This window comes from Strigops habroptila, chromosome 5 (assembly GCF_004027225.2).
Source record: "Strigops habroptila isolate Jane chromosome 5, bStrHab1.2.pri, whole genome shotgun sequence".
In the NCBI taxonomy this organism is placed as follows: Eukaryota; Metazoa; Chordata; class Aves; order Psittaciformes; family Psittacidae; genus Strigops; species Strigops habroptila.
The window spans coordinates 43335475-43363283 of NC_044281.2; the positions used below are offsets into that span (position 1 = coordinate 43335475).

Consider the following 27809-nt stretch of genomic DNA (forward strand, 5'->3'; position numbering starts at 1 on the left):
CTGTCCGGCGCGTCGTCGCGGTTTTGCTGTGGCGTTTCCTCCGGCACGCGGTCAGGCGCGGCGGGGTAGCCGCGGGGGCCTGAGGCGGCGGTCGGGCGCGGCGGCGGATCGGGCGGCCGCTGGCCGGGGCGTTCTCGGCTGAGGAGCGGGTGCGCGGCCGGGGGTGCCGAGATGCCGCTCTTCGCTCCCAACCCCTTCGAGCAGGACGTGGGTAAGCGAGCGGGATGGTGGGGCGCGGGGAGGGCGGGCAGCGGCGGCTGGGCCTGGCTGGGCGCAGGGCCGGTGTCTGTGGACGGCGGCCTCCTCCCGCTCCCCGCGGCGCGCCTTGGGCTACTCAGGGAGGAAGAGTAATGACGGCCCGCGGTGGGTGCCGCGGCTCCAGGCCTGTTTGGTGAGCAGCCGGGGCGCGGGCAGTCCCGCCGCCAAGCTTCGGGGTAAACCCGGTGTGCTGTTTGTGACAGGACCCGGCTGTCCCGCAGCTCCGGGCCGCCGGCCCGGCCCGCCCTGCCCTGCCCTGCCCGCTTGCCTGCTCGGCTTTCTTGCGGAGTTGTGGGGCCGGTCGGGTGCTCCAGCGCGGCGGCCTCCGGCTCTGCGTGGCCCCGCTTGCGCTCCTCAGTTAAAGGAAGTTTCTGTGGCCCGTCGTGCAGTGCCTTGTAAAGTTGTACAGCTTTTACAGCGTGTCTCTGAAATGTCTCGTTATCTCCCGCCTCTGACATCGTGTGGCTCGGTTTGCTTAGTTTCAGTGGAGTGAAGTGGTATGTTAAGCTTGCTTTGATGCTGGACTCTCGAGGGTGAAAGCCGGCTCTATTAATGTCACTAGGATCCCATTCTTATGCCTGTTTCAGTACCTAATGCCAAGGCATTGTCTAGAGGCTGATCTGGGGACATCAAGTTAAGCCCGAGCTGACATTTCTTCCCATTACAAAACCATGAAGCAGCTTGGCCTGGAGTTGGTGCCATCGTCAGGGTGAAGATGATGACTCAGTTGTTTTGGTTTGTGCTTCTCCTCTGTCCTGTGCTTTCTCGAACATCAAACTTGACCTGTGTGTTGCCCTTTTTTTTTTTGTAAACAGTGCCTATTCTGAATGGAAGCACTGGCAAAAAAGTGATTCAGTTACACTAGATACCAGAGTCAGATTTGCATTTCTTTTACACTGGAATTTTAGGTTAAAAAAGAATTCAACATTCTTGGGATTTTTGTCAAGGCCGGGGGGGGGGGATGTATATAGATGGAAGAGGTTGTTGTGATTGCTCACATTAGCACACCATCTCTTTTTTTTTTTTGTTGAGTGTAAATTACAGTTTTCTTAATGTGTCCTCAAAGTTTGTGTAATAAAAGCATTCCCTTCTTTATTTCCTCACAAACCATCGTGAGATATTGTGTTGACCTATGACTGAATTGAAAGCAGAAACTTGCCAGACCAGCTACGCAGAGTTATTTCAAATAGTTTGTTAAGTTTTGTGTGTATTTTGCCAGACTTAATCTTTCACGTGGCTGTAATGTATTTGCACAAATGAAGATTTTTTTGAACTGGGGACTCTCACAGCTGTGCAGAAGCCTTTGGCAAACCCAAATGCTTTAAGAACCTCAAGACTGTAGTACTTCAGAAGTGGCAGTCTGTTCACTTGCAGTTTCTTAAATTCTGCATTACTTACACTGACCATAACTGTCTGCACGTATTACAATTAAACAAGTGCAATGGAATGAGAACTTCACAATTAATGAACGTAAATCCTACAGTCTCTTGCCAGGAACAAACTCTGTTTGCCATTAGGAGCAGTTTCAAAACTTTTTTTTTTTTTTATAATTCAATTGTAAATGAAACCATCCAGAATATGAACTCATCAGATGGGGATGGTCTGTACTTTAACTTGCAGTATTTATGTGAGTGTTTTGTCATGCCTTTAATATGCATCTTTCAGGATTGAACTTTTTACATTTTGTTTTCTTTTTCCTTTAAAAAAATAAGGTACATAGCAAGGAAACAGTTAAGCCCAACTGATGGCCTGATGCTACTGGAAAGGAGAGATCCTTTTCCATGGCTCCATCCACCCAGGTTTCTCTTTTTTTTTTTTTTTTTTTTTTGGGTTTGTGTAGTTTTGTTTTTGTTTTTTACCATTGAGCTGATTCCGCTTTTTTTACTGGAAAACTAATTTACCAAAAGAAAGCATTTATCTGGTGAGTTTGATCACCTATGGAGGTGGTGAAAGCTTGGTGACTTGAAATCAGCTCAGCAAAGGCTGTGAAAAATGGGAGTGAAACAGAGGAGCAAGACACCCCTGGGAAGGTTGATAGGAAGAGCGAGGCCTGGCTTTTGTTAGCTGAAAGCAGTAGTGTTGATCCAGTGGTCTCTTCAGACCACATTTCTAGTACTGCTCTTTTCTCAGGGCACCTGTAGAAAACATAGGTAAACACACTTCTGCTTTGCCACAGCTGGTTTTGCTTCCTTGGTTCTAAACCCATATGTTTGATCTTCAGCTGAGCTGTGCAGAGCCTTAATTCCTTGGCATCTGCTTTGGTGTCTTTGTGTTATAGATATGGTGTGTCGCAAGATTAACCTATGGAATAGTGTTTTAGAGGAGTGTGGTTTCTTCCATCTGTTTTTCTTATTAAGAGCATACACCAGAACTTCAGTTCTTTAGACTGTTAGAAGCTTTTCGATTTCCTGTCTAAATCTATTCATAGTTAGTTCACGTGCACTTGCTGTATTCCCAGCGTTGTCCTTCCTCTTAAATAACCTTCATCTCTTAAGTACTCGCTCCTTCAGTAGACAACAAGCCTATTCCCTTTCATCTTTTGTTTATTTAGCCTTCTTTCCTAAGATTGTTGACATGATCCAGGGAGCAGGAAGTGCTTTTCTGTGTAGTTTGACTGGCATCCAGAATTGTACACCATACCATCGATTGCTGATAATGTGTACGGTAGTGTTTCATGTTTCCTTGTGCTTTGCTGAAATGTTTACCTGGTGTGTTTCATTCTGGGTTCGTATTTGCCTTTTTGTGGCTGCTTTACCTTGGTGGCTTTACCTTGTGCTAGAACTTTGCGTGCTGGTCATTCTCCTCTTGTTTCCAACTGCTGAGCACTTAGGTTTCTAGGAGAATCTTTTATTGACTCTGTGTGAATTTGCAGTTTGTTCTCCTGTTCTCTTTTTCTGCCTAATGCAGTCATCAAGGGTTTACATTTCCCCTTATGTTTTAGCTTTTCCTTTTGTTGATGATACCTACCAACTTTGCACTAGCATCCTTATAAGACCCTTAACCTGCCGTCAGTGTCAGCCAGGTTATATTAATATTGATTTCAAAACTGATTTTTGAGGCATTTGGGGAGTAAACTCTCCCACCCTCATTAGAGTGCTTTACATTACTTGTAGAGTGATCCAGAGCTGTAGGTAATAGCTTGCATGTGGCATCCTATGGTATGTTTCTCTGCAGTCTGAACAGACAACTGATGTTAGATGAGTCTTTGATTAGGTGTCCTTGCCTAGAAGAGTAGCTGCTTTCTGTTACAATTCACCATGTTTCCCCTTCATGTCTCCGTCTGTAATAATTATTGTCTTCAACATCTGAACTAAAGTCTTGCAAACTTGAGGATGAGATAATTGGGGTTTTGCTTGGGTGTTTCTTCTTTTTTTGAAATGTAGGAACAATATATTCCAGTCTTCAGTCTACAGCTTTAACTTAATTTGCCTGATTAAAATTCCTAAATTCTGAGCCTGCAATTTTATGGCATTTCTTTATCAATTTTTGAGATTATTACTGGTCTGCTCCCCCAGCCCTGCCTTGATTATTTTTCTTTTACTATATGGTAGGCTCACTTTTGTTTCTGTGAGGGATGTTTTGTTATATGATATGTGACTGTTGGTAGCTTTCATTTTGGTTCTTTCTGGACTCTAGAGTAGAAGTTTCTGTTAATCCGTCCCTAGTCTTTTTAATGTTTTTCTTGTAGTTTGCAGATTGTCTGATAAATGGAATTGTTTGTTTTTCAAGTTATTGGCAAATTGACTCAATGAAACAGAATGTCAGGCTCGCTTTTTAAGCAAAAATTGTACCTCATAAAGCTTTCTCAGTGAACTGGATTTGCATTGCAAAAAGTTACTTTAGATTATAATATACAGTGGCATGAATAGGGATCATTACGAGTAGGGTTGCCTTTTCAGCAAGGACCAAGTGGACCATGCAGTGTTACTGGAAATGCAAGTCATATGATTACAGTGCCATCATGTCTGTAATCACTAATAAAATCAAAACTGGAATTTTCTAATTTAGTTGTAAAAAGGCAAGGCAAAAAAAAGAAAAAAAAAAAAAGGGGGCTGTGGGATTAAATTTCTGGTTTTCATCCATGTGGTTCTGCTTCATCTTTTGAACAACAGCAGTCTGCTGTAGTCTATTTTTTTTTTTTTTTTTTTGTATATTCACTTTTCATCAATGAACACTGCTTTTGCAAACTTGGAAAGGCTTTGTGTAGAATGTTGAAATGTTTATGTACAGACAAGATTTATTTCACATTGCTTCAGGTCAAATCAATCTCTAGAAAATTGTATTTTACTGGTTGCAGTCTTTGGTGAATGCCATATCAAGTTGGAAAGTTTTTTGTGCTAAATCAGTGCTTGGGTGCTTGTTTTCTTTGTTTCTAACTTAAAAATTGACCCAGGTGGAAAATAATTGTTGCTTTCTAGTATTTTTATTTTTTTTTTAACAGGCATGTTATTTGACACTGTTGGCAAGCCTGGCTCCAGGGAATTCAGGACTGAAATAACAAAATATTTTGCAAGTTTGAAGGTCATATGGGTTAGGCAGCATAGAGGTAGAGCTGTCATCAGACCAGGACTGCTGATTTCACTGTGTCAGTGTCAAATGCTAACACTGTGTGTTAAATGGGATACAGATTTCCAGCAGAAGCAGTCAGTGAGAGATCTGTGTTGTACAACAGTGTGATATACTTTTGGTATGAATCAAAAGTGTTGGTTACCTTGCCAGAGATTTCCAGAGAACTTTTGGGGTGCTTGTATCATGTTCGGGAAATTCCGGGGATTGTGAGGTTCTTGCAGTTCCCTTTTTACCTCCCTTTTCAAGTTCATATAGGTATTTTAAGATTCCCCTGGTTGCTCTTGCTGTTTTATTTGCTTCTTGCCATTGTGAATATAGATCCTAATGTATCTGCTGAATTCTCGGTGTCGTACAAAAAATGGGGTGTGTTGCTTTTGTATTTGCAAACCCGAGGGAACACAGTGCTGGTTGTCCAATGCTGAAATCACAGCAGGCCTCAAGAGAAGCTGCAGGGTACGGAGGCTGTGATCTTTGTGTGGTGTTTCCAGGCCTGTAAGAGTGAACATGTGGTAGCACACTTAATGACAAATGCAGATCTGTGACACTTTGACATTATGCCAGGATCTGTAGAGGCTGAGGACTTGGTGTTTGAAAAGATGTAAACAGGGAGGCTTTTGAGGATTGCAATGTGTTGTCCAGTTGCAGTCCTCAGTGTTTCCCCCCCCAACCCCCGTCTTTTGGTCTTATTTCTTGTGTATTACCCATCCCTTTCTGTGAAAAAGGGAAAAAGAACTAATGCAGTTCAGCTGGAAAGGCCAACATTCAGCTCATCTTTTGGATGTTGTGTGGTAGAGGGACAGTCCTGAAAAACTTGACTTTAGCATGCAGGGGTAAAGCATTGCCTTCTTCTCTGGAAGAGCTGGTGACAGTGTTTTAAGGCAGGAGCTTGACAAGCATTTCTTCTTTTGGCAGTGGTATCAGTAAACAGTTCCCATCCTTTTCCCAGATGCTCATTTTACTACTCTCTCCTCTTTTATGTTGGCATAGTTTTTTGCGCAGCTGCATGGCAATTCAGATCAGGGAACTGATCCAGTTAAAAATTATTAATTGTGGTTTGCATTCTTTAGTGGTTTTTAGAAATATACCAAGCAGTGATAAAAAGAAGCATATTTTTCTTTTATCGTTATTTTTGTAAAAGTAAGCTCGAGTCTGGTGTTCCTTCGTTCATTGGAAGGCTACAGAGTGTAAGTCATAGCTTTTTTTAAAAAAAGTTGATATTCTCTTAGCACTGAAAATCTTGGAAAATGCATCTTCCCATATCTGTCTCTTCTGATCAAAGTCCATGTTTCGGTATCTGTGAAGTAATTATCGTTCAAGATGATTCTTCAGCTGGAGCTCATGTTAAGCTGAAAACCAGATGCTGTTTAATTTGTCATGCTGGCAGGGAAGAAAACCTCAGAAGTTGTGAGAGTTTGCTGTAGGGCAGCCTTCGTATTCTCACTGGGACTGCATCTGCTTCTAGAACCAGCATGTAGATACAAGAGGAGAGGGAGTTTGCATTTGACATGCCTCCATGCATGAACATGCTCGCTGGGGAGAGGAGGAAAAGCAAGGAGCCATGAGTAAGAAGAGCTAAGTGTCTTGGTAGCTATGCTGTTCTCCAAGGTGTGGAAGGTATGGAGTTGAAAACTTCGCAGTGAAGCCTGGTAAACATTAAACTTTCCCACTGACAGTGGAAGAATTGATTAGGACAGATGGGACATCTGTTATGGTGGGCAAAGCTGATTTTGATTTCCCCTAAGGGTCGGGGAACATTTCAGTATATCCTCTGGCAAGCACGTTTGAGCCTTTTGTAGAGGACAAAAGTGACACTTGTCCTAACAAACACCGTAAGGGAAGGAGAGGTGTTGATGAGTCCCAGCAGACTGAAGGAGTTGGAGCCCCACAGAGCTGCGCCATCACCCTTGTTTTGCCCTGTTCCTTATCTGTTACACTTTGTGGGGTATCTTTTTCTTGGCTCTGCATGACAGCATGTACAAAGTGAGGTGCTTGGTTTTGCAGTGTTTATACAGTGGGATCAGTTTACAAGCTTGCATTTGACTGGCTTGTAAGCAATCAAAGTAATGTTAAATTTCCTACATATTTTTATGTCTGAGTTCTATTTCAGGTTGTTTCCTTGCTGTGGTACTTTAGAAGAGTGCTTTTTACTAGCAAATCAGATAGGTGTATCCTCTCAAAGCATCTTAGATGTATTTTGTGGATACAGTTATGGGTTTTTTTTAAATAACTTCTCCAAAAGTAAATTATTTGGTATGTTTCCCACTTTAAAAGGAGAGTAGTGAGGGGAAAGAGAAGGGAGTGTAGGAAGAGGAAAGTTTGGAGGTCTGGCTTTGGGGTTTTGGAGCGAATGAAATGAGAAATAGAGCTGATGTGTGTGATGATACCTGTCTTTAGGCTTGCTTCCCTTGGCGTGCCCACCTGTATGGAAGCACTCCAGGGTCTCAGATGAGCTTGCACCCTCCTGAATCAGTGGGCATTGCTGAGAGCTGGAGGAGCCCGAGTACAGCATTGGTTGTTGCTGTTTGTGCCATTTTATGGTTCTGAAGGCTCAGGTGTGAAACACAACCTCAGTTTTTCTTGGATTCCACATCTTTTTGTTGACCTACTGTTGTTTCTTATGATTTACTCCCTCTCTGCTCATGGAAGAGGGAGACTTGCAGAAAGAGGCATTTCTAAAATATTCCAGGAATTTCAGAGGGGAGACAGGTTTCAGATCAGAGTGAAGCCAGGCAGTGCCATTAAATAACGTGCCCAGTGTGTTTTATAGGCATCTGTGCTTTATACACACAATTGATGGCTCCTGTCATTTGATGAGATGGATTAAGTTGACTGACAAGTTTTGATGTGAGGATCCATACTACTGGGATGGAGACATGCAGGGCAATGCTTCTAAAAAGCATTTTTAACTGGCAGAACTTGATAGGAAATACCAGGCTGAAGTTGTGTGCACCAAACATTGTGTTATGCTGTTCTTCTGTGATTTTTCAGTACTTGGGGTTCACCTGTCCAGGAAATGTACATAAATTGAATGTTAAAAGTGTTTAAAATTGCAGGCACTCATTTATTTTCAAGAACAAGCAATTAATTTTTTAGTGTCCTAAAAATACTGATATACTTAAAAGAAAGCTTAACAGTGGTGTCCTTTCTGAGTAAGTTTTTGAAAAGGTTTGTGCTGCGGGAACAATACTTCACACTATTTGCACCATTTGTGCTTTCAACAAAATACTGGCTTCCTCTAAGTAGGTAGTCTACCCTATGAAGATAACCTATGGCCAAAATTACAAATTTCCATTCTTCCTTCTTGATCTGCTTTTACATCTATAACAAAAGGTTTCAGGGGCACTGTTGGCTGGTATGCTTGCAGTTTCTTTGTGGAAGGCATTCTGCTGAGCCAGCCTGAGTATCATTGTAACTTTTGACAGCAAAACTAAGTAGTGAAGCAGATTATCAGAGATGCTTAATTGCACACATGAAATTGAGTTTATCCTGCGGTAATATTGCTGTCAGCAAACCTTGTCATTTTGGAACAGCTGCTGTCACAGAACACCATCACATTAATAGTGAGTGACCATTATGTTCTGCTTTAATCTTCTAAATAGTCTTTAAAATACTCTGTTCCAAAGGGATTTAGTGGCCTCTCTTACCACAGAAAGTATATCACTGACTGTGATATTGCCATGACTATAAATTGCTTTCTGATAGGATTAATATACAACATAAAAATCTAAACGCACCTATCTTTGAATTTAGTTAAAATATTCAATTGACGGGTTAAAATTAAATCCTAAGGCAGCAAATGCAACGTACAAAATATTTAATTTGCTCTTTATAAGCTATTTTAATAGAACTGCTATATTTACATGTGATTAAATTAACATGGCTCTAAAAAAACTTAAAGCACAAATAAAATTAAGCCTTATCATTTAGTATTTAGAATTATATGCTGCAAGTATTAATTAGAGATACATTCTTTTAATAGAGCAGTCTGGGTTTTGTTGCCCCTTTCTGTGTTTTTTTTATTAAGCCTTCCATGGCATTTATTTTTCTCAACACTTGCTGTGGTGTGCACATTTCCTGAAAAACCTGGTAGAAAAAAGTTATTTTAATAAGTGTCTTGAGTGAGGAGATGGCTTTCCTTTAAAGCCCTAAAGAGATATTTCCTTCCACCCCTCCTTGGAATATCCATGTGAAATATTTAAAGACATGCAAATGTTAGAAGACCTTGAGCAAACTCTAAACTAGGGCTGTGGCTTAAACCTGGAGAAACTAAACGAACTGTACAGAAGGAGTTTCTTTTTCATCATTTACAACATCTCACTTCGAGAGTCTCTTCTATTTTTGGAACTTTTTAATATTTATCACATCTCTTAGTCCAGTGCTGAAAACTGCACGTAACACTTTACAAGAGAGCAAGAGTCGGTGCTAATGTGTAGAAGATGCTGCCTCTCAGCAATTTGTGTGTGAAGTCTCCTTTTTCGGCACGGCTGAGAAAGTGTCTGTTGACTAGCATCTGAACCTAATAGGGTATTATGCTTCATCAGTCTTGTTTTTCTTTGCAGAAAAAGCTACAAATGAATGTAACACCAGTGAGGACTGGGGTCTTATTATGGACATATGTGACAAAGTTGGAAGTACTCCTAATGGGTAAGCTGTACCTCAGAGTTATGACGTGTAATTTCGTGTTTATGTGAAGAATACTGTGTCAGAGAGAATGGGTCTCAAAATGCTCATCGTAGTCAGCTATGCAAAAAGTGCTTCCACCCCGCCTCTGCAAGCTCTACAAATATATGTAGTTGGCTTTAAAATTCTTTGAAAGAAATGTTCCAACACGATTTCTAGTAGAGCAGTTTGGATATGCTGAGTGCATTCCAATTTTTATGGAGTTTTGCGCAGTACACCGAGTTATTCGTATTTAATGATCTTGCATAAATTTTGAGAAGCAACTGTGCCAGTACGAAAAAGTAAACTAGTTTCTTTGCAGAAAATCCTTTAGCTAGGACAGTTAGCTATTTAAGATGAGAAACTTGGCTGTTTTTATTCATTAGGAAGAGTGGGACTGATGGAGGGGGAAAGGGAAAAAAAATAGGGATCAAAACACAATCTGAATCAGTTTAGCCTAAGTGGTAATACTGAAACATAAGTGGTAGGTCAGTGATTTTAGAACAGCCGAAAGTATTTGCTGAATTTCAAGGTAATCTTTTTGAGTGGTAACATTGTTGTTTTCAATTTTGAAGTAAACCTGAATTAGTGCATACGCTGAATTCTTAAGTGGTCCTAGAATTTTTATCAGTTATGTGTGAAGTTTAAGATTACTACACTGAGAAAGGGTTTGGTTTGGGTTTTTCTGGTATTAATTGCCTCCCAAAGGGAATAGCAAATCTATTCTGAGAATCTTTCATCCTGAAGAAAAAAAGCGTAAGATGTCCTTTGGGTCCGTTATTAAAAATCTGTTTTATTTTTTGCTGTGCCAAAAGACTTTTTAGAGGGAGCTGTTTTAAATCTACTTGTTTGGGAGGAGGGGAGATTGTAAGGCAATGTATTTTTAATTACTCATGCAAAATATACAACTACATGTATAAAATATTTCAGTTTTGTGTAGTTTTATTCCCTCCTGCCCTTTGTTAGGAGCCATCTTCTGAAAATAATAAATATTGTTGCCTACCCTTAAATAAATATATAGCTTAACAATAGGTAGGTTGACTTTGTTGGGTTATTTGTGAATTAACTATGACCAGACATACTCAATATTAGGAGTAAAACCATACTACTTTGGCTATGTGGACATCATTGAGTAACTTGGCACAATAGGGCTGGAGTAGAAAACCAGAGAAATTGGTGCTGAAGCCATTGCATGCATCCAGTTTGCAGGTCAGGGCATTGGGGGTTTTTTTCCCCCCTTGAGAACAGGTTTAATCTCTTCTCCTGAGCTTTATATCTACTCCAGCATTGGTGAAAATTTATCTGCAGATCCTGTCAGTGGCTCTGACTCTCATAGCTTCTCTAGAGGTTGGAGCACATTTGGTGTGCACAGAGGAGCTTCTGGCTTGGTTTCTTCCAAAAGGAAATATATTTGCATGCGCAAAACTCCCACTGTGAGCTAAATGTGCAACATGTGGGAATGATCAGAAAATTTGTTTCAAAACCAAAGTATTGCTTTAACCAAAATGTGAATATAGATGCAGCTTCTTACCTTGTTTAATATAGTGGCATAAACTCTCACTACTGTACGCACAATAAATTGGAAGACACATCTTTTGAAACAAAGCAAAACCTTGAAACAAACATCTTTTTCAGTGTTAACAACGAAACTGTTCTGGCTTCATCTTTGCACAGGCATTTTTTTTTTTTTTACTTTGCCTAAGGTTACAATTCCATGACAACTTTAAATTGACAGGAGAGAGAGTTTGTGTTGAAGAGGGTTGTCAAATGTTTTCTCTAGCCCCTTGTGTGATGGATTCCTGGTGATCTGATCTTGGCAGTGATCTCACTGACAACTAACATGCTCAGCCACATCATCTCCTGAATCTGGGCAGTGCATGACTGCTAAAGCCTCAAGGCAGGAAGGGAGGGGGACTGCATTGCGGTAGGTGTTTGGTCCACCACTTTCATCAGTGGCTTTCCCTTGTGCCTGCGTAAGGTGACTGGGGAAGCAGAGCCTTATTGTTTGAGCCGAGTTTGGTGGGCGACATGGAGGAGTGCCACCTTGCGGAGACGTTCCTGTGCTTGGATAATACAGCGGCTCAAGTACACAGCAAGTGATATTAGTAGTAAAGATACAGCATCAGCTCTTTACATAGAGATTTCTTGATTTTAGGGAGTTCAAAATAATATTGTTAATGAAGCCGTACGTATGCCTCAACATATGTGGATCATGCATGCCGTTAATGCTCATTTTAAGTATGGAATTCCTTAGTAGAGTAACATTTAGCACACTAATTGTTGTTCTATACTTGTCTCAGATTTTGCCGAACCAAATTTTAAAATCTTCATGTGTCCTTAGGGTCTTGAAAATGGGATCCAAGAGCTGACAACCTGTGAGCACGATTTTTATATTAAATCCATAGAGACCCTTTACAGTAGCCAGTAAAATAACTATTTATTTAATCATCACTGCTCCTTGTTCTTTTATGTAGACTTTCATTGTCTATTTCAAATGCTCAATTCAATGGAAATTTTCAATTTCCTCAACTTAATGGCAATAGCTTCCTTTATGACCTGTCAGCAGTTTTATGGAAATTAATACAAAATGCCATTGTAAAAATGGAGTTTGTTCCAGTCCAATACATATAAGAACAAACAAGTTGTTCAGTACTTTTTCCAGACTAGCTCTGGGAAAAGTTTAGGTTGGGTTACTTTTTTTTTTTTTTTTTTTCTTTTTTTTTTCCAACAGACCCAGCTTGAGTATCTGGTATCATTCATTCCACAGAGTATGTCAGTAACCTTTATTGCTAACAGTTTCTTTGCTGCTTTTTCAGAGCAAAGGATTGCCTTAAAGCCATCATGAAGAGAGTGAATCATAAAGTTCCCCATGTGGCTTTGCAAGCACTTACAGTGAGTAGACTATCGCTATTTTCAAAAACCCTTTTGTATTCTTTTATGTAATGCAGCTATTAAATGTGTGCTTATCAATTAATACCTTTATATATCTTCAGTAGTAGTCAGAGAGTGCATGCTGAACAGATGATTACATTTAACTCTTTATGTATGCTTTTGTTTTGGATTATTTCAATTGCCGTCATACATTTTCACGATTGTATTTCTGTTGTCAGCTTTTAGGAGCCTGTGTATCAAACTGTGGGAGACTATTTCACTTAGAAGTATGTTCTCGGGATTTTGCTAGTGAAGCTCGAGGTATAATAAATAAGGTAACTTTTTATAATCTTAAGTACTGGGGGAGGATTATTTTGGTAACTTCTGTGCTCTATTTCAGCATAGCAAAGAATTGGCAAAACTAATGTTCTAGTTAATATGCATTTTCTAGTTTTGGTGCAACTGCAGATAGCGCTGACTGTCTTATTACTGAAATTTGTGTACTTTGATTTTTACTATGAAAAACAAATGTATTAAAATAGTGACAGGCTTATAATACCACTCCAAACTGTTACAAAATTACGTAAGAAATTTTAATTAAAATCTGTGGCTCTTCTTAAGCTCAGTTAATTTGGTAATGGTGAAGGCAGCTTTTCTTGAACAGAGTTTTTATTTGGCTTGAATGAAATTCATAGGCTGAAGTGTAAAGGGAAAACTGGGAGAAAGTTAATTTCCATTTTTACAAAGAAAAGAATAAAGTCTTCAGACAACTTGCTTAGTTGCTAGAGGTTCTCAGAATGTTGAATGAGGAGGTAACCAGGAAAGAAAGACCTAAATGGTTAGGGTCAAGCAGCAGATGGGAACCAAATCTGGATGTAATGGAGTGAGGAGAAACAGCTATCCCCTAATTATTGCTCCAGTTGAAGACAAAAATGGCTAATGGGTTAAAAAGAATTTAGTCGTCATATATATTGGAGGCCTGAAATCATCAGAGGTTGAGCAAAGCAATTAAGGAAACTAATAAAATTGCTGGGAAGCAAAATGAGTTCACAGCTTCTCCGTTTCTTGCTTTGTATGGAAAAATAGGTCTTAAAGTCCTCCCCTTTGTTCTCATTAGCTGTGGTCCACTCTGAAACGGAACATTGACCTTCGTGGTCTGACAGCACTTTGGGGATGTAAAAGGAAACCTTTAATTAGACTGAAGAGTGGTCTATTGGAGCATAGTTTATTTTGTTGTTGGGAAAGACTTGTTTTACCTGTGTCTCTGGCCCATTTGGAGGGATAATCTTCAGGGGGCAGATAAAACTGTACTTTCTCCCTTTTCTCCAAAAGAAAATTAGTTCAGGCAAGTGTAACAAATGTCTCTGTGCTGACACTGAGCCTATCAAGCTGCAGCACTTCTTTCAATTAAATGCATGCTTGAGCCCAAACTTGCCAATGTTCTTACTGTTCAGCATATGTTTTCGTGTGAGGCACGGGCTTACAGTGTGATCACTCAAATGAGAAATCTTGTCCGTGCACTGCTTCCGTGCAGCCCCAGGCTCTTACCCAGCCAAGCCAAGTGGAAGAGATGTGGGTGAGCCCAGCAGTCCCAGAATGCTTATTCAGCAGCAAGTGTCCTGAGGTTAGTTTGAATGCTTTTGGTTCAAACTGTAGTCTTTTCATCAACTGTGAACAAAACCAGAAAGCGTATAGAATCTGAAGGTGCACGTTTTATCCTTATAATGTTGGCATGACCGTCACATATATTAACTGCTCTATTCAAGAGTTGCTCTTTTTGCTCCAGCAAATTTTTGAAGGCTATTACATGATTACAGGATTAACATCAGCTGATGTTTAATGTTAGAGAAGGGTGTTCTTTAACCATACCGTAGAGTTATACATGACTGACCTGCTTTTCTGAAGGTGGATTATGACTTTGGGTGAGGTTGTTAACACTAAATTTGCAGTGTTGAATTAAATTGGTGGTCCTATGTGGATTTAGGTGTAAGTCCTTTAAAGGAAGGGGAGCTGTAGGGGCTCTGTCATTCGAGAGGCTGGAGAAAAATGTGGGAGCCAGAGGAATTGCAGGCAGAGCATGAACTTGATCTTGGTTTGCCTCTGCTATCTTTCTTTAACAGACTATGTCCCTGCACCTCAGTTACTAATTGAGGAGCTAGGTGGCACTGTATATAATGCATACATGATATATAATTCCTTTCTGTGAGAGAATCTGAGTCAAGGAAACATACATACGTATGTATATACAGAGATGGTACAAAGATCAGGTTTTTGTGAGATCCTGTCACCTGAGAAGTCTACAGGGAGAAACGTGTTCTGACATGTGAGGAGAAGACAGCAGAGGTTATAAAATGGTATCTTATATTAGACTAACTTAAGTGGCTGGGAGGGGAATGACAATACAAATTAGAAGTAGTGAAGGTAAAATGGAGGGTAACTAACATGGAGGTGCAGAAAAGTTGGGATAAGTATGGTAGAGAGCCTGAATTTCTCCGAAACTATTGAGGTGGAAACATGACTAACATTTGAAAAGTCAAAAAGTTAGTCAGTCTTTTTTCTTAACCATCCTTAACCACCTAAAATTGACTAAAATAACAGCAGCATAGGTAGGTGAGATGCCTGCAAGATCTAAGCTTTGACTGTGCAAGAGAATTTGCCTCCAAGGATTGCTGTAAGGGTTGAAGTAGCCCTGATTTAAAATAACCAGTTGTTTGGTAGAATCAGGGAAATCTGAACTACCTGCATTCTGTCACTGCACTGGGTTAATGGTGCTGCAAACTGCTGTGCCAGCTTTCCAAAGAAAGGATGATGCTCCAGAAGCTAAGCATGTTACCTGTAAGGTCACAAATCGGTGTATAGAAGACCATATATTCTAGGCTCTGTTTTCCAAATTTTCTTAATCAAAACAGTTACTAAGTATATTTGTAGTAAAACGGTTTTGGTAACAAAGTTTTAATGAGAGGGAACAACTCTTTCTTCATATTTTGAAGTACAAGTATCCCTTTCTATGTAATTTTGTCTTCTAGGCTCATCCAAAAGTATGTGAAAAGCTAAAAACTCTAATGGTGGAGTGGTCGGAAGAATTTCAGAAAGACCCACAATGTAGCTTAATATCTGCAACTATTAAATCTTTAAAAGAAGAAGGTGTAACTTTTCCTGCAGTTGGATCTCAGGTAAAAGCTGGGTTGGGATACATGGTACTGGTAGGTTCACTGTTCCTGGCGGTGAACAAATGAAAAACTGTTCAAATGAGATCTTCTGTTTTTTCAGTCAGAGGAGAGTAGAAACCTTGTTCTAGTAGTGTCCTTATACTGAGGTTCACTTTTATTCATTCTTCTTTTTTATGTCCTTGCACTCCAGAGAAAAACAAGAACAGACTAAAGACTATTTCATGATGCCCTTATGAGTTGTTCCATTTTAGATCCTTGTTTTCTTCTGATCATTTTCAGAGCTTCATTGAGCTGTCACCACCTTAAATCTAAGCAATTCTACACCCACACTTTGTACTTGGTGTTTCATGGTTCTGATGGCTGACTTGGAGCACATACCTTTGTTTTTCTTCACACTGCCTCACAAAACAAAGGGCAATATCTGGAATGTAGACATTTTTGAAGATGATCTGTGCTATGCTTTCATTTTCCAAGTCCCCATTTCTTGTTTATTCAGTTACCTGTCTGTGTCTCTGCAGTAGGTGGGGTGCTCCAATCCCTAACTTCACCCTTTGTATTTTACTCCTGGTGGTGTATTATGCCTGATCTTTGAGCTGGCAGATATAATGACAGGTGTGTTTTTCCCAACGCTTTATTGATGCTTCTAAATATTTTCATGCTGATTAGAAGTCAGGTGAAGATCAGTCATAAAAATTAGAACTACAGCTTCTATTACATATTCCTTAAATGAAGTTTACTTTTCTCTATATTCAACACAGAGGGGTTTTTTACTTTTACGATCTTTCCTTTCTCCACAAAGATGTTTTCACTTCTAAATCTAGGATATGTGTTAAAACATATGGCAGAAACATGGAAGATCTAGAGTACTGGCAACCAATTATGCTGCTTTTCCTACAAATACATATGAAATGATATCTTGATGTTTTTTACCTCATACACTTCGCTTCAAACAAGCAAAGCTGAAGCTTATTAGTATTTGGTACCCTTGTACAGAATTGTTTTCTAGGACCACTGATAAGTCCTAGACACGGCTAGGGTCTGAAACTTCATTCCTTGTGTGTGTGGAAAGACTTCCTCATCGGAATGAAAACTCCAAGAATGATTTCACTATGCCATTGTGGAGATTCGTATTATTTAAGTCAGCAGCTTCCAAATTGATGTACATTTGCTCTTCCTTCCCATTGTCCCACCAGCAGAGAAAGAGGGTGGCTTTTTCCTCTGAGAGGGATCTCCCTTTTCAGTAAGTCCAGCTGCTGCTTAATCATAGAGTGGTTAGGGTTGGAAAGGACCTTAAGATCACTGACTTCCAACCCCACTGCCATGGGCAGGGACGCCTTGCACTAGACCATGTCACCCAAGGCTCTGTCCAACCCGGCCTTGAGCACTGCCAGGGATGGAGCATTTACCACTTCTCTGAGCAACCTGTTCCAGTGCCTCACCGCCCTCACAGTAAAGAATTTCTTCCTTATGTCTAACCTGAACTTCCCCTGTTGTAAATTTAAACCCATTATCCCTTGTTCTAGCTCTACAGTTCCTGATGTTTGCAGATATAGGAATCCAAAGAGCTCTTCTTCCCTTTTGAAGGTTGGGGTGGAGGAGTAGATGACAAAAGTGGAAAGAGTAGTCATTTAAATGAGTAGTCTCACTTTAATAAATGAGATGGAGATAATTATTTAAATGAGATCAGTTATTTAAATTAGATCTGATTATTTATTTTACTTTGTTCCTTGCTGAAAACAAAATAAAACGTGGGTGAGATTCTGAAGAGTGATAATTTTTTACTTCTAGAAGGTCATCTTGATTCAGTAATGAAATACTACAGTAAGGCAAATAACCAGGAACAACTTATTACTAATTTTAAAGTATATAATTATAGGGCTTTCTTTTTTGTTCGTAATGTGAACTACTTCTATTGTTAATACATTTGCAGGCTTCCACAAATGCTGCTAAGAATGGTTCATCATTAAGTAAAAACAAAGAAGATGAAGATATAGCAAAAGGTAAATTGCTAGTCAGAGCCTTGGGTTAAGACTTGTGCTCTAGAAGTTTTGTTAAAATGTAGAGAAATAGGAAGTCTACTTTCTTTTGCATTGAGCTGAAAGCAAGAGCACGGCAGGTTGGTAATTAATATAGTGTATCATTCAAGGTGTTACCTTGTGGGTGAGGACTTGGGGAAAGATATATTCTTCCCCATCATGTAGCCATTAGCATTGTTTTGTCACTGCTTTCTCTCCAGAGAGATTGATCTTCTCTATTGTGCACCCACATGTTTTATTTTAGCCTACATCTTGATGCTTAAAAAAAAAAAGAACATTTAAATGTTTTTTTCTTTCTCTCTATTGAATATAATTATTGTTGATCAGATGTCAAAGTGAAGAATTTATCAGTATTTCTGATCATGCTAATGATGCTACTGACATTAGTAGTGTGTGCACTGCTACAAGTAGTGGGCTGTACCATGAAGAGCAGAGGGTTTTTTAAATGTTTTATAACTTGTAAATGATTGCATCTTGTCTTTTAATCCTGTTGCAGGTTAGAGTAAAGCTTGGAGCAAAGATTTTAAACTTAAAATATTAGAGAAGCAGGTACAGACCATGTTTATAATATAGCAGTATAAATAAAAAAATAAAAATATTTTTATTTTTGATTAGAAAAGCAAACTGCATTTACATATAGAGATCAAACATACAAGCTTATTTTCTTTTTTTGCCCCCCTCCCCTAATTGTAGCTATCGAATTGTCTTTGCAAGAGCAGAAACAGCAACAAATGGAAACTAAATCCTTGTACCCGTCTGCAGAAATTCAGCAAAACAATCAGAACTTGAGGAAGGTGCGAGCTCTGTATGACTTTGAAGCTGTCGAGGACAATGAGCTCACCTTTAAAAGTGGAGAAATTATTTTTGTTTTGGATGACAGGTATAATATGCTCAGTTGAAGGTGCCTTTATTCCAGAACTGATTTTTTTTTTTTCTTCTCTTAGAGTAGCAAATTTTTCCTCTGTTGCTCTTTACCACCCCCCCACCTGCCCAAAATGTATATTGTGACTCTGGGCCTTCCTTAAATCCCTTTATCTTTTGCTATTCTTCCTGTACCCAAGTTCTTGACCTCAAGTCATGATTGGTGCAGGGAGAACCTCACTGTGTTACACTGAATATTTCATACTGTGGTGTACATGCAATTTGTTTGTAGTTTTTAAGATAAATGTTAGTTACATGTCATAAGAATATGGATACACATTACAGTGCTGAATTCCAGCTACTTTCAGAAATTGTTGAATTTCTGGCTATCTAGCATGACATTTGCTAAGAATAAAACTGAAGAAAAAATACCTATTGTTGTTATCACTGTTGCCCCAATGATAGCTAAGAAGCAGAAATTCTTCCCCTCTGAATGCTGTTCTAATTTAATAGACTGTGACAGATCAATTATATCTCTAATGTTAGCCCCACTCGTGAACTTCTTACAGCCTTTCAAATGAAGTTGTAATGGGCTATCATCTTATCAGCCTAAAGAATTGAAGACTTATGTTAAATTCTGAGTGATTGCTACTGAATGATTTTGCTTCCCCTGATCATTCCCTTCTCCCCACCCTCTGCCCCCGCTTCTGCCTTTGGTTTTGCTCCTAATCTCTGCAGAAGTTCTCCTTTGCCTTTGTAGTTGAATATGAAGGGAAACACTGCGTTAAATGTCACAGGTTTTCTGTCAAAAGCCTGAAAATATTGCTGATGCTGAGTGTTAATGTTCAGAGTTTTGTAATACATCTTTATCTTCCCAGTGACACCAATTGGTGGAAAGGTGAAAATCACAGAGGAGTAGGACTGTTTCCGTCTAATTTTGTGACTTCTGACTTAAATGTGGAACCTGAGGCAGGTAAGTTAGCTCCTAAAAGCTGACAGATTATTTTAGAAAGGTGGGCTTATGGTGGAACTACTAACTAGCCCATGAGCAACATGAAATCAGCCCAAGGAAGGAATTGAGAGAGACATCATGCCCTTGTTTCAAACAAGCACGCATATACCACTGCTGTAGATCACTTTAACAGTTTGTATCTTCTAATGCTCTGCTAAGTTGCTACCTTTTTCCTATTACAGAAATTCATTCAATTTCTGTTCAAGTTCAATTTACCATAGTTCTTTGTCAGTAGTATATTAGATCTGAATCTAGTAACTTGCCATTTAAAATGTTCAAGTCTCTTTTCAGACATCAGACCTAGCATAGAACAACATTCATACCCATGTCAGTGGTTCATAAGAATCACATTGTTAGCTTTATTCATGCTCATGGTACCAAAATAAAACTTAACACTCGTGACTTGGCTGAAAGTAATTGTACATGTGTTGGAGGTGTTTTTAGATGCTAATGTGACTCAACTGTCTTTCCCTTGCTGGGACTAGGTTCATAATCAGGCTAACAGCCCAAAGGAAGCAGCTTGTCAGAAGGCTTTCTAGGCAAACCCACATTCCCTTCTCCAGTAGCTAGGTGTAATCACTGCTTGAAGTACTTCTTCAAACTTCGCTTTCATTGAAAGAACTGATAGAAAGCATGGAAAAAAGTTGTGTATAATTTAGCATAGTAAGACAGCTGCAGAAAAGAAACTAATGTTTGTTCTTTCAGCAACTGTGGATAAAAATTCTGTTCCTGAGGATACTACAGAAGAAATTAAGAAAGCAGAACCTGAGCCAGTTTATATAGATGAGGTATGCAGTCACTTTCAATAAAAAAAAAAATTGCTGAGATTTTACATTGGTTGAAACATTCTTTTGTTACTGAATGTTAGCAGCCAGTTCTTTTCATGTAAAGATTTTTGGGGTTGGTTGTTTTTTTGTTTGTTTTTTGGTTTTTTTGTTTTTAATTTGAAAGTTAAAACAGTCTCTGCCATGCTTCAGAAATAACTGTTCCTCATCTTCTCTTCACCTTTCAGGATAAAATGGATAAAACGCTGCAGGTACTTCAGAGTATAGATCCTACAGATTTAAAGCTTGATTCTCCAGATCTTCTAGACTCAGAAGGTACTTTGAGCACTAAGCTAGTTTTTTTATTTCTTCTTTGGGCTGGTAATTCTTTTGTGTTTAACCTTAGAGAAACTGGTCTGGGCTAACAGTGTGCTGTAGAATAGCCTATTTCACAGTGAAAGCAGGAGGCTATATGTATAACTCTAAATTTTCTAATAGTTGCCAAGCCAACAACTCCATGTTCAGCAGAGTAATTTGCATAACTTCCAGCTAGTGTAAAATGCCTGATCTTTGCAAGATCCATCTACCTATCAAACTCTTCTTGAAATAGGCAATTAACTTCGTGTCAAAATGTCCCTAAAATACCGCTGGCTAGGAGGGGAGAGGCAGTTCCATTCACTTAAGAGCCAATTAGTTCAAGCTATGTAATAACAATTGAGTGTACATTAATAAAGGAGTGTTTCTAGAGTGGAAAACGTGAAGGTAAAGGAAGCTCTACAGCACAGCAGATTTAGACAGATTGGATATTCCAGTAGGAGATGAAAGTCATAGATCTTGCACAGTGCAAGCAGAAATGCAAAATTTTCCATGTGTTTCATTAATAGTCTTCTGTTGGAGTGGGTAGAGAGAAGAGAGGAGAGAAGATAACAAAGCAGAATTGCCAAAGTATTTTTCCTGTCTATTTGGGCTGGAGGAATGGGACACACATGATAACTAGGTGCACTCTTCAATTCTGTATGCTATTTTAGTATAATTGGATAAAGTAATTTTCGGATGCATTTAATCTTCTAATTGTGTGAGACATGAACTACCTTGACACTTTCATCTTCACAGATATTTGTCAACAGATGGGTCCAATGATAGATGAAAAACTAGAAGAGATAGATAGGTGAGCTATAATGTAGCTTCTGTGTTATTTACTATGATATACTGTAAATTGTGCAGTTGTACTTATTTTTTTGGGTACTTTGTCTTCCATCTCCCCAGCTAGAAAATCTTGCAAGAAACAAGTTTTGGCAACTCTACCTCTTTTTTTTTTTTTTTTTTTTTTTTTTTAGCGTTTAGGTACCAAGGTCCCAGTGTGCATGCAAAGATTTGATTGCTGCTCTCCAAAATTTACTGCATAGGTTACTGGATGCATTTTGTATTAGCCATTTTTGACTGTAGCCTTTTGCAATCTGTCTAGAGCTTGGTATTTTCAGTCTTCTGCTGACTGTCCTCTATGACAGGAAAATCTTGCCATCTCTATCTTCACCTCTTTCCCCTCAGACTTCAAGGGATACTTGAGGGTGGAAAGAAAAGGTAAATAACACTTGTGGAGTTGCTTACCTTATTGCAATTAGGGAAGAACAGTTCTTCTTGAACTCTCCTTCCAGTCCCTTTGGTGTAAGAAACAGAATGGCAACTTTACAATATAGATGTGTAAGAAATTGACCTTTTAAGGGCTTGGGTTTTTTCTTGCATATTCAAAACCACTTCATGAAACATTCTTTTCACCATCTAACACTAGATGTTAGAGAAACTTAGTGTTTGCATGTATTTGTTTTGAAACAGAAAACATTCAGAATTATCGGAATTGAATGTGAAAGTTCTAGAAGCTCTGGAACTCTATAACAAACTGATGAATGAAACACCAATGTATTCAGCCTACTCAAAACTCCACCATTCTGCACAATACCCACCTACATCTTCTGGTGTTTCAGTGCAGGTCAGTATCCCTGTCTAGAAATAGACACTTTCCTAATACAGCTTTCTATTTAAGAAGATGACAGCAAAAATGAAGTGCACGCTTTCCTGCTAGCCTGTGAACAATTGCCTGGTGACTTTTTATATCATTCAGAATAAAATATCATCTACACGCTAAACCAGCGTACTTCAGTTTGCAGTCACCTGCTTGTACAATAAGGTATAGTTGTTAATTTTGCTCTACTTAACAGAAAGATACTGTATTGAAAATACTAAAAGATCCCTTCCCTGGTTAATTTTTTACAGTTAGAATTCTGTGTTTCGGCAGCTTGGTGGAAATTCTTGCTGTGAGTCATGTCCTCCGTCTTAAAGTAAAATGTTACCTTCTTATCTAATCGGGGGGATGTGAGTGAACTTTAATATTAATGCATTAATCATGAATGCGGTGTACTTTTTTCAAATATAGAAACACTAGTCTTGTTTTAGCTCTTTTTTTCCCTTAAGAAATGAACATGTTGTATTAGGGGGTGTAGTTGCTCAAAACTGTTACAGTATCTCCAATGTGCCATATTAATGTTTTAAGAAACAAAAATGGAGGAGAAATATTTTTAAAGATCCTTTTTGGAGAAAACATAGGATGAGCGTTTTTGCTTTAAGTGAATTTTGCTTTAATGTTAATTGTTCAGTGGGAAAAGAATAGTTGCCATAGCAACTGCTAGATCTGAAAATATGTCAGTTAAAAGTAATTGTGTGTCCTTAACTTCTGGTAACGATGGAAAATTCTTTATATTTGAAGGTTAAAAAGTAATTTAAGCCGAAAGGCAACTGAAGTTTACTGTTTCTTCCAAGATGCATACTTCAGTGGTGAAAAATATAAGACAATGTTAAGCATGCTGAGCTTAGTGTTGTTACTTGGTACAAAATTGTCTCTTCCTTCAGTGTCCATATACAATGAAAAGTCCAAAACCAATGAGCGGCGTAGACTTCTGTAGACGAAGCGTGTTATACCACCTGTTCTATCTGAATTTTGGCTAAAGATCTGCATTATCTTAAACCAGAAATGAAAGAAGCTAAATTTTCTGCTTTCTTTTTGTGTTAGTCGTAGAATATTCCTATGTTTTAATTTACAAAATGCATTAAGTAACACATCTCGTATGGTGCCTGTCTTTCTACTTGACTCTGTGCATCAAAATATGTAAGGATCAAACGTTTTAAAAACAAAGCAGTTTAGAGGGGAAAAAAATAAGGTTTCTGTGAGGGACAGAGGCCTTGTATGTGGTGTTCTTCCTTCAGATACTAAGCACTGACCTTATTAGCAGTGCATTTCTGGAAAGGAGAGCTGCTGGTGAAATAAAAGATGCCTATTTAAAATGTGTGTTGAGAAGTTACATGTTTCGGTTTTAGAACCTTGTTGAAAAAGTTAGTTGATGCTCATTCAGTCTTTGAACCCTACCACTGTAGTGGCATTCTGTGCCATGTTTACTGCTAGTTAATTGAAAATGAAAGGTACACAATGTCAGGGTTTTTTTTATTTACAGTCATATCCTGTGCAGCCACCTAGTGGAAACTACATGATCCAGGGTGTTCACCAAGTCACCATTTCCCCAGGCTATAACCTAGGACCGGATCAGATGGGGCAGCTGAGGTCTCTGCCTCAAAGTATAAATTCTTCTGGAGCAACTCAGCCAGCTCAAGCTGCGTATTTAAGGTATCGCTTCAGCAAACTGTTAAATCACCTTCTTCCTGATGGTAATTTTACTACTTGGTCTAAAGGTTGTGTGTTCTTGGGATATTTATAATGACATGTAATACTGTTTGATAACTTTGAAAATAGGGAGATTGCTTTTGGACTAAACAGTATTGTTTGCAAATTTGCATGTCAGATAAATAGACATGAACTTGTCAGAATTTGATTTGTTTTGTTGTGTTACAGCCCAGGACCAGATTCTGTGTTAAACCAGCCGTACGTGAACCAGAACCCCAGCCTTGCATCGGCTGCCAGCACAGCTGCATACACCCAGCAGCAGCAGATGGGAATGTCAGTGGATATGTCAGTTTACCAGAATAATACATCAAGCTTGCCTCAAGGACCAGGTTATCCCGTGGCAGTTCCTGCTCATTCTGTTCTACAGCAACAAGCAAATTACCATCAACAGCCTCTTCTTTAAAAAGAAACCAGCTCGTACTTCTGAATTAATGAATAAAGGTTGCTTGACCTTATGATTTTTATGAATACCTGTCACGGGATATCAAGATACATTTTCCTTTTAAATAACCCAACTCACTGCATTAGAATGATGCAGAGTAAAAATATGCATCGAATCTGATTGTTAAGCATTTGCATAAAGATAGCTTGAACTAGATTAGCTGATGGTTTAAAATAATTTCAGATTACTTTGAGCCCTTATTTCAGTGCTTTCAAGAAGTGCCACTTGTGAATCTTAAGTTACAAGATAGTCCAAACATAATTTTCCTATAAATGTGTTTCTGAAAAGTTGAGGATGCTTAATCATTGTTATGTGTTGCTCTCATTTTGCATTCCCTCCTCTGGTATCTTATTATAATCCTTCTATCCAAGTGGCTTTAGAGAATCTCTGCAGATTTAGAGACCACCTTCTCTCTGTGCTGCTGTAGTGAGTTTCACAGTATGATGTGCACTCCATAGTGGGAACAACTGCGCAAGCTCAGCACATGAGAGCTGGAAGAGAAAATGATTTGATATTGTGACAGTGAGGACCATGTACCTACAGGAATAGGAGAAATGAGATTTTACAGTGCTGCCTGGTAGATTTTTGGAGAACTTCTGATGTGTTTCTCTTGAAGAAAACAGGTGGGGTTTTGCTAGAACTGGCCTGCGTCTTTCAGCAGAGGTGGTACTGCAAGCACAAGTCTCCTTTGCGAACGCAGGCAAGGGATGCTCCCAGCTGACTGCGTGGGCACTATGTGGATACAAGGTGCTGAGCCAGAAACTTGTACAGAATATCTTCTCTTTTCCTTTTTGGATGTACTTAGAAGTGAAGGAGTATTGTGGTTCCTTGTGGTAAAGGAGGGGGCTCAAGAATGTTTGAAGCTTAAGGCTGTGAGAATCTACCCTGTTACCTTTTTAACGGGGAGCGGAGTAGAACAGAAATCATCATGGGACCAGAAGGTTCTTGCCTCTCTTGAATTTCCTTTCTCTGCCACCATGTTTAAATAAACACTCATTGCAGTCAGTGAAACTTACACCATGTGGAAAAGGTGCATGCAATGCCCAGTCTGTATAGGCAAAATATGTGTGCCTTGTGAGTGGGATTATGCTCCTTGTTTAATACATGGAGTGGTTGCATATTGAAAGTGACAGACATGTCTTTGGGAAAGGAATTGCCTCGAAACTGTGGAAGTGCAGCATTTGGTGGCTAAGAAAAGAAATTGAAGAATTTCTTCCCTGATGCACTTTTTTAAGGGGTGGGGTTTGTACAAGTGGAGCAGATGGGCTGAATTATTTTTTGGGAATGTGGGACTTCTTTCTTAAATTGTTTCAACCTCTGAAAAAAAAAAATCACTTTGTTCTTCTACTCACCTACTCACTTCAGCATAGTCATTTATACCTATTCTAACAGTTTTATGATTAGCAATAATCTTCGGATTGGAAAAATAATGGAAGCAAATCACTGATAAAAACATCTTGGTTAAATGCATGAAACTCCCAGATGTCTAAATAAGCATATTTGGCATATAAATTCTCTACCAAATTGGGACTATTGGATTCCAGACTCTTGTCGAGTAATAAAAACCACCCTTCGCTCAGTGGCACCTCCATTTCTTTTACATTTTATTTAATTATTTGGCATCACAGCCTTATTCATTTGCAGCTTCATGCTTACGCAATAAGGTATTCAGTACCTGCTCTTGAAATCTTTTATTTTTATTTAAATTTGTGCAATTGGAAGGAAGCTTTTGTCTTTCCTTTTGACATGACTTCATCTTTCTCCTTCCCCTTGAAGTAGCCAAGTAACATGTTGAAATACTGAAGTATTCTGATGACTTGTTCCTTGCATTCTCTAAGGAAAAATAATTAATTTTGAAGCTGCTGTTCAAATTTCTTATTGTTTGGAGATTTTTTGGTAAGAGTTTACTTTGTTCCAAGTTGATATGTGGTCAAACTAAACTTTGCTGTCATTTATATAGATTCTCCATGTTTGTTAGTAAATTGAGATTAAGATGGGTATTTTTATTGGATTCAAAACTTTGGTCCAGCAGAAATACTGAGTAATAACTTAAATTGAGATCAGTAGACAGATGTGATTTGGTGATGTTCAGTTAATTATTAAATATAAATAATGTATATACTCATTTGTCTGAGATTTTCTACACAGCTACATATATGCATACTCTTAAAGCCTGACATTTTATGAAAGCGGGATTTGTCATCCTGTCATCTCTTATATTCCTAAACCTGTGATACACAACTTGTAGATAGTGTAAAATAATTTAATTATTATTAAAATAGTGTATTCAGAGGGTTTTGGTGTTAATACGATCTGTTCTTTCTCTTCATACTTCTAGACATGATCATATTTATTTTTAAGGCCTGATTATAAATGAATACGCTGCCAAAGGATTTATCTAACTTCAGATTTCTACATTAGGTTTCTACCTACTGTTTTATATTGGGAATCAACAGGTAGATAACTTCTGCTTTTTCATATAAACTTTAATGGTTAACATAAAAATCTGTGCAACTTTATAACGAGATTTTTAGTGTAATATATTTGTGTCATGGGTGTTGAGAAGATCGATACTAGATATACTTTCTTCTAGTATGAGTTGGCAACCTATTATGTCTCAGTTACAGTCAGCTGAAAGCAACAACTGAATTTGTCTGTAATGCCACCACACAGAGACACATTTTGAGACACTGTGGTCTTTCACCCAACCGTGGTGTGACAAACGCATTGTCCATTTAATTCGGTACAGAAGTGACAACTTTATAAAAATCAGATTGTTTTTGTAACAGGTAATGTTGTGTGTTCATTTTGTGTTAGGTTTTGTTCATAGATGTTCATGGACTTGGGGAACAGTGTAGTTCTTTTGAAGGCTGCCCTTAGCCCCTTAGCCAGGAGCATTGAGTGGGACATGGCTGCAGCTGCAATCTCTTACAGGAATGATTTTCTGATAGGAAGATGATTTTTTTTATTATTATCATTATTTTTATCTATGCATCTTTTCTAAGAAGTCACTACTCTTGCTTACATTGAGCACTGTGATATGTATCTGTTGAATCATTGAATTTATGGCTCTTGCCAGTTAAATTTTACATGAAGCTGACTCAAAACTGTTTTGAATTGGTCAGAACGAAAAATGAAGGAAAGGAAACGCAGCCAGGGCAGGTTCTGAGCGTGTCTGACCTCTCACGGCGCTGATCGGCCAGTGAGCAACCTGGCCACCAGCAGACAGCACACCTGAATTTTGGATTCCGATCAAGGTTGTGCTTCTCTCTGGTCTGGGGTTTACAGCGAAGACGTATCGCAGTTCTTCCAGAAAATTGTCCGAAAGAGTTTGCAGTATTAAGGAATAGAGAATCTGTTTTGTCGCAATATCATTTGGCCTCCTGTCGGCAATATGTGTGCATTTGCCTTGTGTGAATTAAAGTTTGTTTAACGAA

At 38.9% G+C, this 27809-nt stretch overlaps 1 protein-coding gene across 6 annotated transcripts; it reads left to right on the top strand.

The window, feature by feature from the left end:
* STAM2 (signal transducing adaptor molecule 2) lies at nt 1-27809 on the top strand. Of its 6 annotated transcripts, none has more exons than XM_030485575.1 (14): nt 1-211; nt 9369-9471; nt 12303-12378; nt 12597-12692; nt 15384-15530; nt 17458-17527; nt 18257-18443; nt 19303-19397; nt 20142-20224; nt 20449-20536; nt 21314-21368; nt 22034-22187; nt 23704-23873; nt 24099-27809. In XM_030485575.1, exons 1-14 carry the CDS (start codon nt 172-174, stop codon nt 24331-24333), a joined length of 1599 nt encoding a protein of 532 aa, XP_030341435.1. In that variant the 5' UTR covers nt 1-171; the 3' UTR covers nt 24334-27809. The 6 variants fall into 6 exon arrangements, with proteins under 6 accessions (XP_030341435.1, XP_030341437.1, XP_030341438.1 ...); XM_030485576.1 differs by having other exon boundaries at nt 3-211; nt 9387-9471; XM_030485577.1 differs by lacking the exon at nt 12597-12692.

Excerpts from the sequence above, each read along its gene's own strand:
- STAM2 (XM_030485575.1), top strand. The coding sequence starts at position 172 with ATGCCGCTCTTCGCTCCCAACCCCTTCGAGCAGGACGTGG. Across the intron at positions 20,225-20,448 it reads AGCCAGTTTATATAGATGAG|GATAAAATGGATAAAACGCT; the intron begins GTATGCAGTCAC and ends TTCACCTTTCAG. Across the intron at positions 23,874-24,098 it reads GCTCAAGCTGCGTATTTAAG|CCCAGGACCAGATTCTGTGT; the intron begins GTATCGCTTCAG and ends GTTGTGTTACAG.